The 15,000-nt window shown below is 37.4% G+C and overlaps 1 protein-coding gene across 7 annotated transcripts in view; it reads right to left on the bottom strand.

Moving 5' to 3' along the window:
* Window positions 1–15,000, bottom strand: part of myo1b (myosin IB) — a 117,090-nt gene that overhangs the window by 57,518 nt on the left and 44,572 nt on the right. For all 7 annotated transcript variants that reach the window (XM_061918480.1, XM_061918479.1, XM_061918482.1 and 4 more), the window contains one exon: window positions 9,973–10,088. In XM_061918480.1, the coding sequence (XP_061774464.1) occupies window positions 9,973–10,088 (116 nt within the window). The remainder of the gene's footprint in view (window positions 1–9,972; window positions 10,089–15,000) is intronic.

Genomic DNA, 15,000 nt, shown 5'->3' with positions numbered 1-15,000 from the left:
AATATTTTTGATTGAATAAATAAGAGTTTGTATGTTCTCTGTATCCAACATTATGTATTATTCTAATTCATCTTTTTTGTAACACAGTGAATGAAGCGCACATTTGTAGTTTCCCCATATTTCTCCACAGTAGTGAAGTGAAGTGAATTAGATTTATATAGCGCTTTTTCTCTAGTGACTCAAAGCGCTTTACATAGTGAAACCCAATAACTAATATTTACATTTAAACCAGTGTGGGTGGCACTGGGAGCAGGTGGGTAAAGTGTCTTGCCCAAGGACACAACACCTGTGACTAGGATGGAGGAAGCGGGGATCGGACCTGCAACCGTCAATTTGCTGGCACGGCCGCTCTACCAACCGAGCTATACCGCCCAGTAAGTCAGATATGGTAATACTCACGAGGAGTAAAGAATTTGGAGTGATTTTTGGTCCAGAACCTATTTTGCTTTATTTATTATTGATGTATTTCTTGCTACTTTATGTTGTATATTTTTTACATGAGGTTTCCAGTTCAATTTGGTGCCAGCCTCCTTGTCGTGTCTTTGAATCTGGCTGGTTGGGAAGTTACATGTTTTTTTTACATGGCCCTTTTCCACAGGCTATTGAATCCTCTGATCACATTAATCACTCCCAAATCTGTTTAACAGCTTTGTTATGTTAATTTGGTGACTCAAATGCTACCCAAAGATGAGCCGACAAGAGCTGACAATATTCCAAAAACAGCACTCAATTCCATGTTCTCTCAGTTCTCAAATCAAACAACATAATTATTTTTTCTAACTTTATACTTGTCCAACAAGTATTCAAATTAAAGAAAATCTGGCAAGTGTGTTGTTTCCCATATCTGACCCATACTTAATTTTACTTGCTAATAACTCTGCTTTTACCTACAGTGTATATTCATTGACAATACTTGAAACGTTTCAATTGTTTTGTGAACATATGATTCCATATTTGAATTTGTTGAGTTCAAAGACGATTAGTTATAAAATTGCATTATAGTTTCAAAATAGGCAGTGTGTAAAACATCAGCACATGAGTGGCCTCATTGCCTCCCCTTCAGATTGCCTTGTTGCAAGTCGACACGTTTATCTTTTGAAGCCATAACACACTGCATTGTTTCATCGGTTTTGAACTGCGCACACCAGTAGTTCGAACAACACTCTTGACAACATTGCCAATTCAATAATAAGACACTGTAGCATTTTTTTGTAATGTGTTTATCAATAGATCATGGCTGAAATTGAATGTCAAAAAATCAATACTGTAATATGAGAAACGATACCAATATAGGGAAGTTAAGAATCGGTGCATAACTATTTCAGAATTGATCCGCCAGTTACAAGTTCCAGATTGATTTTGAAAGTTACTGTTCTAAAATGCAGAATAAATCCTTGCAGTACTACCGTATTTTTCGGACTATAAGTTGCTCCGGGGTATAAGTCGCACCTGCCAAAAATGCATAATAAAAAAGAAAAAAAAACATATATAGGTAACATTTTTTGGGGAAATTAATTTGATAAAACCCAACACCAGGAATAGACATTTGAAAGGCAATTTAAAACAAATAAAGAATAGTGAACAACAGAATGAATAAGTGTACGTTATATGACGCATAAATAACCAACCGAGAAGTGCCCGGAAAGAGTAATTCAAATAACTATAACATATAGAACATGCTATACCATTACCAAACAATATGTCACTCCTAATCGCTAAATCCGATGAAATCTTATACATCTAGTCTCTTATGTGAACGAGCTAAATAATATTATTTGATATTTTACGGTAATGTGTTTATAATTTCACACATAAGTCGCTCCTGAGTATAAGTCACACCCCCGGCCAAACTATGAAAAAAACTGTGACTTATAGTCCAAAAAATACGGTACGTCTGCATAACTACACTATAGTAATTGGATACCAATTTCCACATACAATTCATACACTGTTAAGCATATTTTAATAGTTTTAAGTCTTTGGGTTTTCTACAAACTGATGACAGTAGAAGGCTCACCCTGATGAAAGTAAATTCATAAGTTCCACACATTAAACAAAATAAATCTTAACTTTCAATAAATTACTATTTATTGTTGTCCCGTAGTAAACTGGCTAAGGCTACTGACTGCTACTAAGAAGTCAATACCTAGGAGGGCATTATTGTTCAAATTAAGCACTATTTCAAAACTGGTTCCATGCACAAAGTCATTGACGACAGATTACTGCTTGGTCCCTTTTATTACATTTACATTTTTATACTTGAGTTGCAGATGTGGGTGGAAAGGAATGAGCCCTCTCTTAACAAATCACTTCTCTGCATGCTTGCTGTTCACATCATCACACCAACACATCTACCCACCTGAGTCAAAATGTCATTTCAGTAAGTGCCCACTTGAATCTACCTACGAACAGGTTTAGTGTGAAAAGAGTGGTTATATAAGCCTGACCAAAAAAGAGCAAAACACCATGTGGTATGAATACAGACTGAGTTATACAGAAATGTAAATGTTTGTACAGCAATGAACACATATCTGTATTGACTGATCCACCAGATACAGCATCTTGCAAAAGTTTTCACCCCTCTTGAAGTTTTCCATATTTTGTTATATTACAACCACACAAGTAAATAGATTTTATATGAGTTGTATGTGAAATAAAAACACAAGGATATATACAATTGTGATTCAAACCATTTTTACAAATAAACTGATAAGTATGCTAAGCAAAGGTATTCAAACGTATTTTCTCTCTGTGCAACCGGTTGCCTTCAGAAGAAGCTTGATGATTGCTACTGACTAAATACTGTCCACCTGTGTGTAATCTAATCTCAGTACAAACACAGCTGCTCTGTGACGGCCTCAGAGGTTGGTTAAGAGAATATTGGGGAGCAAACAGCATCATGAAGTACAAGGAACACACCAGACAAGTCAAGGATAAAGTTGTGGAGGCATTTAAAGCAGACATCGGCTATAAAAAGATTTTCCAAGCTTTGAACATCTCAAAGAGCACTGTTCAATTCATCATCCTGAAATTTTAAGAGTATGGAACAACTGTAAACCTACCAAGACAAGGCTGTCCACCTAAACTTACAAGCCGAACAAGAAGAGCACTGATCATAAACGCAGCCAAGAGACCCATGGCGAATCTGGACCAACTGCAGAAATCTACGGCTAAGGTTGGGGAATCTGTCCACAGGACAACTATTATTGTGTAGTGCAGAACTAGTTTTCCTAATGAAAGAGTAGCAAGAAGATAGCCGTTGTTCAAAGAAAGCCAAAATAAGTTTGCCAGAAGCCATGTTGGGGATGTAGCTAACATGGGGAAGAAGGTTCTTTGGTCAGACCACAATAAAAATGGAACTTTTTAGCCAAAATCCATAACATTATGTGTGGCAGAGAACTTATAGTGCACATCACTCTGAACACACCATCCCCACTGTCAAATATGGTGGCGGCATCATCATTCTCTGGGGGTGCTTTTCTTCTTCAGCAGAGACAGGGCAATATGGGAAGAAAACCTGCAGAAGTCTGCCAAGGCCTTGAGACTTTGCAATGGTTCACCTTCCGGCATGACAACATCCCTGAACATAAAGCCAGGGCTATAATAAATGGTTTAAAACGAAACATATTCATGTGTTAGAATGGTACAAAGTATAGACCGAAACCCAATCCAAAATCCGTGGCACGATCTAAAAACTGCTGTTTAGAAACACTCTCCATTTAATCTGACTGAGCTTGAGCTGTTAGGCAAAGAAGAATGGGCAAGCATTTCAGTCACTAGATGCATAAAGCTGGTAGAGACATACACCAAAAGACTTGCAGCTGTAATTGCAACATAAAAAGATGGTTCCACAAAGTATTGACTCGAGGTGGACCAATCCTTTTTTTGTTTGAAAAAAAAAAAAAGAAGAAATCATGTATACATGTTTTTCTACTTCACAATTGTATACCACTTTGTGTCGGTCTTTCACATAAAATTCAGATAAAATATAGTGAATACTTTTTCAAGGTGCTGTACAGAGTCATAGTGGTTAGGACTATGCCTGCAGCTGTAGACTATTTTAGTAAAACATTTAGTACAACAATTTCCCTTGTGAATCATTAAAGTTTGTCTAAGTCTTGTCTAAGTCTAACTATCGATTAGTTTGGTTAATTAATTGACTAATCAGACAAAAAAAAACTTTAACCACTGTGGTAAAATAGTTGAAATAAAAATTTAAATAATCACGCCCCAATATTCACACGTGTAAATTAATATGGGACGGCGTGGAGCAGTGGAAGAATGGCTCTGCGCAACCCGAGGGTTCCTGGTTCAATCCCCACCTACTACCAACATCGTGGCAGCTCCCTCACCTAGTACCAATTTCGTGGCAGTTCCCTCCATCAGTGTGTGAATGTGTGTGTGAATGGGTGAATGTGGAAGTAGTGTCAATGCGCTTAGAGTACCTTGAAGGTAGAAAAGCGCTATACAAGTACAACCCATTTATTTATTTATCATTTATAATAATATACATACTTTTTAAAACATTCTGCACCGTTTGCCATTGCACAGATCACAACACTCGTGCACCATTGCTCATGTGCGCTCTCTTGCACGGTCTGCACATTTATAGTTTTGGGCCTTCCATGCGGTTTGGATTTCAGAATTTTGTATTAGTTATACTCAAATGATTACTCAAAGCAACAGAATATTAATCAAAGTTTTTTTCTAATAAAATTTAACAATTTGATCTATTAGTCCTTGCAGCCCAAGTTAGGACATTTTTTGTTTAAAAGGCATTTCACTCCACATATCCGTATTTATGCATTTACAAAGATCTTCAAAGTAGAATTTATTGATTTAATAATACAAAGTAATACATTTAAAGAGTATTGCGTAGTCATGTACAAAGTCAATATATAACAAATGGGGCTGTCGATCCAAACAATTTAATTTGTCCAGGATTTTTTCTATATTTATCCAACCGTGGCGTTGTGCCATGGATAAATTGAAGCCACCACAACTAAAAAAAAAGTAGGATTTTTTTATACGTGGAAACAAATTTAAATATATGGTATGAATGGATATACAGCAAACATTATTTAAGAACTATTGACAAGGGATGGACAGACAATGTGCCCACTATAAAAGCTTTTATTAAACGGAAGCAAGACACACGCGTGTGTCTGGAGCCTCGGCAGTAAGACGAAGCTAAGCCAGCTAAGCCACACCTTTATTACGGCGGCTTGGCCAATGGGGCGCCGGCTTTCCAGCAGCGGGACGTACACAGCGCCACTTTGCACTCCGGCCAGACCCACACACCGCGTAGAGCCAATCCTTGTCCTGAAGTTATGCATCTGACTTGCCGACTTCTTTTGCCTGCAGCATTGTTCTAACATGTGATGCCAGATTTACAGCAATGATGATTGCTAAAGACTTAGACTTCCTTTTTATTGTCATTCAAATTTGAACTTAACAGTAGAGATAAGAACAACATTTTGTTGCATTAGCTCATGGTAGTGCAGGATAAAAGAGCAATAAGGTGAAGATATGAATAAAACGTGCAATATATTTATCCGTACAGTAATCTAAAGACTGCAACGAAAGTTCAGCTTCCCCTAAAATATAAAATAAACCGTCAAATTTGTTCTTTTGTGTTTGCATTTCATTGACTAAATGTGTTAGAATGCGTTTAACTTTTGTTTAGCATTGACTACTATTTTGGCGACAGTTGGTGCGACTGTTTTTCCATTGATGAGGTAGCATCACAGTACTGCAGCCAAACTAAACAATCATTGGATAAATCCTCGACTTTGTCCCGCCCTTGGACGGTGAGCCAATGAATAAGAGTGATCAAAAGGGGGTTTCCACATGATGATACGATGACCTGTTTTAGCTGAATCCCTTTTTGATTGACAGCAAAATTAGAGAATCAGCAATCTTGAAATAAAAAACACTGCCAACGCATTTTTCAACTTTCATTCCGGTGTTCCGGTTGATATGGAGATATTTATTATTTTTTAAAGTATGTTTTCTTTGTAAAAGCTAGTATGTTTATATCTTTTTTCTGTTGTTGGAGACTTTACTCATGTTTCAAAAGTAGATGAGCATGACCTTACCCTACTTGAAAGACCCACAGCTGCCAATGGTATACAGCCTGTTTTACATAATACAATAATAACAATAATAAACAGAGCAAAACAATATAACAAAACGCTGTTAATACTAAATGTTTGAGAATTATTTTTAGCATTAAAATATATATATATATATATGCATCATCAACAATTATGCAAATTATATGATGCCGTCTCATTGGCCACCCCCCTAGCCACATCCCCACCGCCACATGTAGATTTCAAGCTGGGGGAAACCCTGTTTTCCCTGTTGCTTTGCAATATTTTCATAGTTAACTGACAATGCAAATACACCAAGTAAGGAAGTAAAAACAATATGCATGGCTGCTGAAAGACATGACATATGCACAATTATATGCACAATCCTTGCCCGCCAAGCCATTTGTCAATTATGATGCAATTGACATATGGAAGAATTGGGGATCGCAATCCCACATTAAAACGTATGGGAAATATGATGCTCCCCCAGAGACCACAAATTCTAGTGATGGGTCAGTCACCAACAAAATAGCTCTTAGAGCTGACACTTTGAAAAAAACAATTGGAGTCAGCTCCTGCTTAGTTTTTGTTTATTTTTTGTAGCACTTTGTTCTATGCAAATATATCACAAGCACAATAAATAAAAAATATGTACTATATGTATGTTTCGTACACAAGTGCTCATTGTACTCCTGAACATTAGTTTTGGGTTGAGCAACACAATCTGTGCAGTGGTAGTAAGCCAAGCCATCAGAGACGGCGAACGCTAACAAAATACAACTTCGTAGCAAAACACTGGCCACATCAAGCCTCAGGTTATATGTAAGGGTGCTGTGTGCATGTTATCTAGTCAACTGGCTTGCTCGGGGAAGGTTTGCTCGGATGGGGAGTGGCTGTCAATGTATGGCCGTCTCACCTGTGTTTTGCTAATTTGACTAGTAAACAAATGCTGGCAAGATGATTAGCCCCCTGTGAGTTGATATGACTTAGCAGGTGGGAAGTCAAACATTATTTGTCTTTATATTTATTGCTATGAGTTCTTGTGACATAATTGTGGTGCAAAATGTACTCTGAAAGTGTTTCTGGGTGGGTGGGTGGGTGTATTTTATTTGAAAAGAAAAGTGAACAGGCTGAGCCATTATCTGTTGCTTGTTGTTTGTTCTTTAAAATGCCGGTCAGTAAGGTGCTACAATCAACACAAGGCACGGGGTTTATCTGCTTAAATGTAAGTTTTTTTAAAACTATCATTTACCTTTGTGTGTACGATTGCTGGAACAATTCAACAACTCTGTTTCTGAAAGGTTTTTTAAGCATGGACTGACAAAAGTATACATATCTAGTCAAGTCATACAATGTCAATGGTTTAATTCTAGTCTTAGTTTGTTAAGGGGCTGAGGATATACTACTTTTGTAAACTGCCAAGTAACTAATATTATACTACTAAAGTAATTGATAAAGATAAACTACATGAAATGTTATGCTACAGTAATTTAGGCCCCACGCCAAGTAAATAACTAATGTAATCAGATGTAATATAACGTCTTATGGAAAACAATGCAGGTAGGTATATTTTTGTAGCAAATGTTTGATTAATATTGTTGCACAAAGGGCTAGCCTGGGATTAAGAATAACTTCCGATCTGCATTAGAATGCACCGAGCTCTTAACATTAGATTTAGAAGTCAAATGTAAAGCCGCAGAGCTAAGCCCAGATTGCACAACAGGAGGATTAAAATCAATTTAAGGAGCATGTTGAAATAATATTCATTTGGTGTTCAATGCAAGCTTGTCTTCTTAAACCAGCCAATCTGTGTTAGTTGAAGTTGTAAGAGAATGATGTCTATATTGGAAACGGTGAAACAACAATCACTGTGTTGAAAGAGCATTGACAAGACTGGGTACTAAGTATCCAAAAAAACTGACCCGGGAGCAGTGTAAATGCATAAGGAGGTGGCAGTCGCTCAGTCAGTACGGACTTAAGATTTTGGGACAGTAGGGTTTTGTTAGGAGTACCACTACATGGAAAAATAGAAATATACTGCAAACTACTTGTTGGAGAGAAGCTCGTCTAATCCTTGACTACTGTTGAGGTGCACTTTAGGAAGGCACCAAAACTTTCACCTCATAACAAAGTTGCACTAATGACAGACTGGGTATCAGGACTTAAATTGGCTGGAAACAACACTTGAGTGTGTTCATATACGGTAATTCACTTTCACCTTGTAATTCGCCACAAATATAAACGGGTCTCAATTACTGATGGAGGGCCCTGTAATTTCTGCGTTAACAGAATCACAGAATTTGCTAATGAAAACACAATCTACCATTAAACGCGCATTATTACAGAAATTGACATAAATGTGACTAAAATGCTGTCGTGAGGGAAAAAAAATTTTTGTCAGGGGAAATAATTTGTCTCATTTGTCCCCGAAACAATGTCGAATTGGCCACTGCCTAAGCCTGCGTACAAACTACAAATTAATGATGGCCCGGACAACCCATAGTCCCATACCGTCACAGCACATCTAATCTCCTTGTGTTGTTGTGCACGACACCATCGTTGCAAGCTGAATTTACGGACACGACGGCAGCTATGACTTGAGAGGCATTCTTTTATTTCTTTCAACACGGCCTCGACTCGTCGTCACACTCACGAACCTTAACAGCAGGGCATTTCCAACCTTGACAATAAGAATGTTGAGCGCATCACACTGAAAATAAGGTTTCAAAAACGTGCATTGTATATGCAATTTGTACTTAAATCATGCATTTATGTAACAAAAGCTATATATTTTGACGTAAAATACTGGAGAATTTTAGTCCAATTAGGTTCATCAGGTCTTCAAAAAATTATGCATCTTTTTGTTCTTATAGCCAGATCTATGCTTGTATTTTCGTAACTGACGGTTTCGGCTACAACTGTGGCCTTCCTCAGAGGTTGTCAAGTGATGAGGAAGGCCACAGTTATAGCCGAAACCGTCAGGTACAGAAATAAACACAGGTATGGCCATAAGAATAAAAAATTGCACTGGTAAAAATTGTTCAATAATATATTGCACTAATACATGTAAAGATCGTTGCAATGAATTAACACATTTAATATTAAATTGCATTTATCACACAAAAAGCAAACCATGGTAGTAAAGTTAAGTGTGTATAAAATACATGTGTTATGTAAACTGAAGAGGAATGCTGCAGTAAAAATGTACATATGGGGATAACGCAATAACCGATTTAAATTACCATATGCACTTAGATGAGTACTATTAAGGGTAATTAGTGAATTCCTACAAATCTGCAGACTTCTGTTTGCATTGCATGTGAATTGACACACGGAGCAAGGTATTTCAGACAATACAAAATAGTAAAAACTTGAAAACAGAGTTGGTTTATTCTTGCTTGCTGAAAAAAAAAAAGGAAAAGCCTTTGTTCGTGAAGCACGCGTCTACTTTGGCACAAGGGTACTCCCCTTTTCCCAATATGTCTCTAGAGAGCTGCAGACCAGAGACAAGGCAAGCTAATTGACATGTGTTGTCTTTGTTTAGTCTTGGCAGCTTCACGGCAATTCTGACTTACTGTTGCCAGTAGCCAGATGGTCAGCCAAGACGCTCAATGGCCAACACAAGCTGCCTTCTGACTCTACTTACAAGAACAAGTGCCCTCATGATCCCACCCCTCCAAATTAGCGAGAGTGCACTTTTACATTTTCTACAGATATTCACTAGCACTTACTCGTCGATAATCATTACTGCTAAACACCATGACAGCGTGTATGTATGTATGTATTGGAAATTGATATTTACAACAAGGATACAGGGTAAAAATACAGAAAGAAACAAGAAAAAACAAAATCAGGGTTGTGTGGGAGGGGCACTCACATGTGTGGACTAAGTTCATAGAAGTTTCTGTTGCGATACTCTTCCACTTTTTCTGGACTGTAGATGAGCATCGACTTGTAGGGGTTCATTGAGATGACCACACTGCCAATGTATGTCTGCAGGGAGGAAAGTAGCAAACAGCTGGTTTAAATGTATGTAGTTTAAACAAACAAAAACAGTGCACTTTGCTCAAAAGAGTCTTCTTGAGCTTGTTTTATTAGACTTTGTTGAGAAGCAATGGTAGGAATTCTACCTGAAGCAGTTGTTTTTTTTCCAAATCGGGATTCATAATACATTATGGCTTAATGTACATAGTCTTATTCTTTCATAAAGTTGGGAAAAAACTACATTCATGAATCGGTTTGGACATGTTATTTTACTATCTACACAGACACACACACAGGTCATTTGGGTTTCAATCCTCAGTTGCTTGGCCTTATGGGATATGTTGTTTATGCATAAGTGGATCGGGGATGGTGTGGAAAGTGTGTAATTAGCCACTAAGTGAGTACAAAAATAGCAAATCTGCTCTTTGAGGCATGTAAGGGGACAGAGAAAAAGCATTTGCCTTATTTCTGCCCTGAGAGTGAGTTGTACTTGACCCAGAAGATAACTTGCATTAATGATGTATAATGAGCAGGCCCACTAACATGGAAAAGGAAACAAATACCTCATTATCCCCTACAAAACAAACATCAAAAACAGTACAATATGCAAGTCATATTTTTTATGTGTTTTGCATCTATTAAGTAAATCCATATGTACACCAGGTCTGAGCAATCTACGTAACAATCTAAGTAACAAGAAACAATAACTGCTGTAAAAACTTCCTAAAGTTAATATTACCATTTTAAATTAAAATCATCGAAAAACTGTGATAACTGCACGTTGATAAACTTATGGACTGACTGACGCAAGCTCACTGCTTGAATGCTAACATGAAAACAAGACACATTAACATATTTCCCAAATAAGAAACATAGCTACCCCAATCTTCACTTACATGAACACATTGTTGTCTGAGCAACTAAGATATTAAATTGAGCAAATGTAATCTACAAATTGTGCTTTCTTAGAGTGATAGTTCCATACTCAAAAGGAAAAGGAGATATGTCTTTCTACGGTGCGTTCAAGGACCGCTGAACAGAGGAGGGTGACAACGAAATGGTAGATAACATTATATTTTATTTGTTACATTTACTTACTAAATGAAAAGTGTGTAAGTACAGTAAAACAATATTTAAAACTGACAACTTACCCATCAAAACAGATAAGACTACGAATTAAACACCAACAGTAAAGCATCCATCCATTTTTACCGCTTATCCCCTTCGGAATCGTAGAGGGTGCTGGAGCCTATCTCAGCTACAATTGGGCAGAAGGCGGTGTACACCCTGGACAAGTCACCACCTCATCACAGAGCCAACACAGATAGACAACATTCCCACACTAGGGCCAATTTAGTGTTGCCAATCAACCTATACCCAGGTACATGTCTTTGGAAGTGGGAGAAAGCCAGAGTACCCGGACGGAACCCACGCAGTCACAGGGAGAACATGCAAACTCTGCATAAGAAATGCAAATAAGTGGATTTTCTAAAGAGAGGTGGGGAAAATGATAAATTCTCAAATGCAGTACGATTAGAACACAGGCGATTCATGAATTGATGGACAAATGTCCAAACATTGATTGACTAAAATGTGACACTAATGCTAATGGTAGTTGTAGGTTTGGTCCTAACTAAACATGGGAAAACCATTACCTAACATTATTTTAACATTGTGTGTTAGCTGGGTTAGCACGGACACGCACGGAGGAGGGAGGAGGAGTGGACAAATTATGCTAGCCAATGCTTTGACCAAGCTTGAATGCGAAGTATTGTAACACGAAAATAATAACTCATTTGTACCCTTCAACAGAAGGCTAATAAGAACTGGAAATTATTAAGTTGATAAATAGGTCTGTAAAGACAATAGTCTGTGGTTTTAGAAGGCACACAAATTAAATAAAGCTCGCCAAGTAGGGACTTGTATTTTTTTTTTTTTACATAATAGCCATCACGTATCTAGTCTTTCAAATATTCTGTATATCGATGCTGTACACATTAACTCCCAAAAATCGCAAATCATTCTTCCAAAAGCGCATTGGTAAGGTCACATACTGAAGTCGGTCGAGAAGGCCTGGCTCCCAGTCTTCGTTTTAATTCATCCCAAAGGTGTTCTATCTGGTTCAGGTCTGGACTCTGTACAGGCCAGTCAAGTTCATCCACACCAGACTCCGCCATCCATGTCTTTATGGACCTTGCTTTGTGCATTGGTGCACAGTCATGTTGGAAGAGGAAGGGGCCCACTCCAAATTGTTCCCACATTGTAATTGGACAGTTGGAATAGTTCAAAATGTTTTAGTATCCTGGAGCATTCAAAGTTCCTTTCACTGGAACTAAGGGACCAAGCCCAACTCCTGGAGCGGGCCCCTTCCTCTTACAACATGACTGTGCACCAGTGCACAAAGCAAGGTACATAAAGACATAGATGACAGAGTCTGATGTGGATGAACTCGATTGGCCTGGACAGAGTCCTGACTTGAACCCGATAGAACACCTTTGGGATGAATTAGAACGGAGACTGAGAGCCAGGCCTTCTCGACCAACATCAGTGTGTGACCTCACCAATGTGAGTCAAGGAAGGTGGCCAAATACTTTTGGCAAAATAGTGTAAGTACATCTTGAGCACATTCGACAATACCGCAAAATCAATGATAACCATGATAAATTTAGTCACAGTAACCGCAATCTTAATTGTTCCTATCGTTACATCCTGAGAGCAACACTTTAGATCAGAACTAAACCAGCCATCAACTCCCTCGTCCTCCTACGTTCAAAACAGTACCTCAATAGCACTTTCACACATCAACCTGATACATTTGCTTTGCTGTCCCTGGTAATAGCTGTTGCGTAACCCACTCCAAAGGAGTGGAGCATGGCCTTGCCTGTGGCAACAACCTCCCACAGCCTCCTATTCAATAGCACATAGGAGGACGCTTTAAGCCTTTTCAAGTGCAGAGGGCTGCAACAAAAGGGAATATTGAATTCAATCTAAACAATGTCACATGCTGGCGAGTTTCAAACAAAAACTACAACAGATGACATTAAAAGTGCATTTGCCTTTTTCTGTTTTAACTTTGATATTATAGATAACTCAGGCTGACAAAACAGCATTGTTTAAAAAATATATCAGATGTGAGAGACAAAAAGTTGAGTAGTAGAACTTAAAGATAAAAACTTAAAAACTAAGGGTGACGAATAAAATTAAAAAAAAGGTCACTGATCTAAGCTTGGGAAACATTGATCTTCATTTTCATTTTCCCATTACCTCCCTGCTTGGCGTGCAGCATCAAGGATTGGAATTGGGGGTTGAATCACCAAAAATGATTCTTGGGCGTGACAACCGCTGCTGCTCACTGCTCCCATCACCTCCCAGGGGTGATCAAAGGTGATGGGTCAACTGCAGAGAATAATTTTGCCACATCTCGTGTGTGTGTGTGACAATCATTGGTACTTTAACTTTAAACAAAAAATGCAAAATTGTACTGATGCCCTTCTAAGTACAATAATATTTTATATTTCTTGGTATGATGAGTTGCATTGGTAAATCAACTCGTCAATTCCCAATTTAGTCTCTGTGCTATAAATTAAGTAGGAATGCAAATGCAAATTTTGCGACATGCTTTATTTTGTCCTCAGTTGAATCATTAGAAATTTTGTCTTTGTATTTTTTTTAATCAATTAGATCAGTGGTTCTCAACCTTTTTTCAGTGATGTACCCCCGTGAACATTTTTTTAATTCAAGTACCCACTAATCAGAGCAAATCATTTTTGGTTGAAAAAAAGAGATAAAGAAGTAAAATAGAGCACTATGCATCAGTTTCTGATTTATTAAATTGTATAACAGTGCAAAATATTGCTCATTTGTAGTGGTCTTTCTTGAACTATTTGGTAGAAAATATATAAAAATAACTAAATACTTGTTGAAAAATAAACAAGTGATTCAATTATAAATAAATATTTCTACACATAGAAGTAATCATCAACTTAAAGTGCCCTCTTTGGGGATTGTAATAGAGATCCATCTGGATTCATGAACTTAATTCTAAACATTTCTTCACAAAAAAAGAAATCTTTAACACCAATATTTATGGAACATGTCCACAAAAAAAATCTAGCTGTCAACACTGAATATTGGATTGTTGTATTTGTTTTCACAGTTTATTAACTTATATTTATATGTTATTGAAGTATTATTCAATAAATATATTTATAAAGGATTTTTGAATTGTTGCTATTTTTAGAATAGTTTTGAAAAATCTCACATACCCCTTGGCATACCTTCAAGTACCCCCAGGGGTACGCGTACCCCCATTTGAGAACCACTGAATTAGATCACCATCAATAGGAGACGGCAGCATGATTTTGAAAAAAAAAAAAACATAATTGCAATTTTTCTCTCCAAAATGGCGATTTAATTTGGGATTGTTAGATTTTAACATAATAATAAAAGCGTAATAATAGTCTCATATTTAAATTTTCCCACTGCATAAAAGCCTTGAAGGGTAATGCACTTTTTTTTTGTTCACAATCCTTATGAGAGACAAGAAGACAAGTGTTTGTTTTTTGGCACCCTAACATGTAAAAATCCGCTTGTTCTTGGTGGCTAGCAATGCGCTAATGGGAGCAATCAGTCCTACACTTTAAAAATGAATTCAAAATCCTTCAACAATACTTAGTTTACGTTCCCTAACCTGTATGATAACCAATCTGTAGCAACATTGTTGTTGTAAAGAGCGAACACTGAGAAACTATTTTTGTAGCATAGGTATTTGCCATAAATAGCTAGCTACGGAAAGAGATAAGCTAGCTTGTACAACAACACGTAAAGCGTTTGAGTTTGTAATGCACAACACAATGCGATAGGACACCAATCTGAACTGACTGAAAAACATGATTAAAAATACCACAGTATCTGTAAAGGA

Source organism: Nerophis ophidion, linkage group LG13 (genome assembly GCF_033978795.1).
Source record: "Nerophis ophidion isolate RoL-2023_Sa linkage group LG13, RoL_Noph_v1.0, whole genome shotgun sequence".
In the NCBI taxonomy this organism is placed as follows: domain Eukaryota; kingdom Metazoa; phylum Chordata; class Actinopteri; order Syngnathiformes; family Syngnathidae; genus Nerophis; species Nerophis ophidion.
The sequence above is the reverse complement of the archived record's forward strand: the minus strand, read 5'-3'. Positions and strand labels throughout refer to the sequence as shown.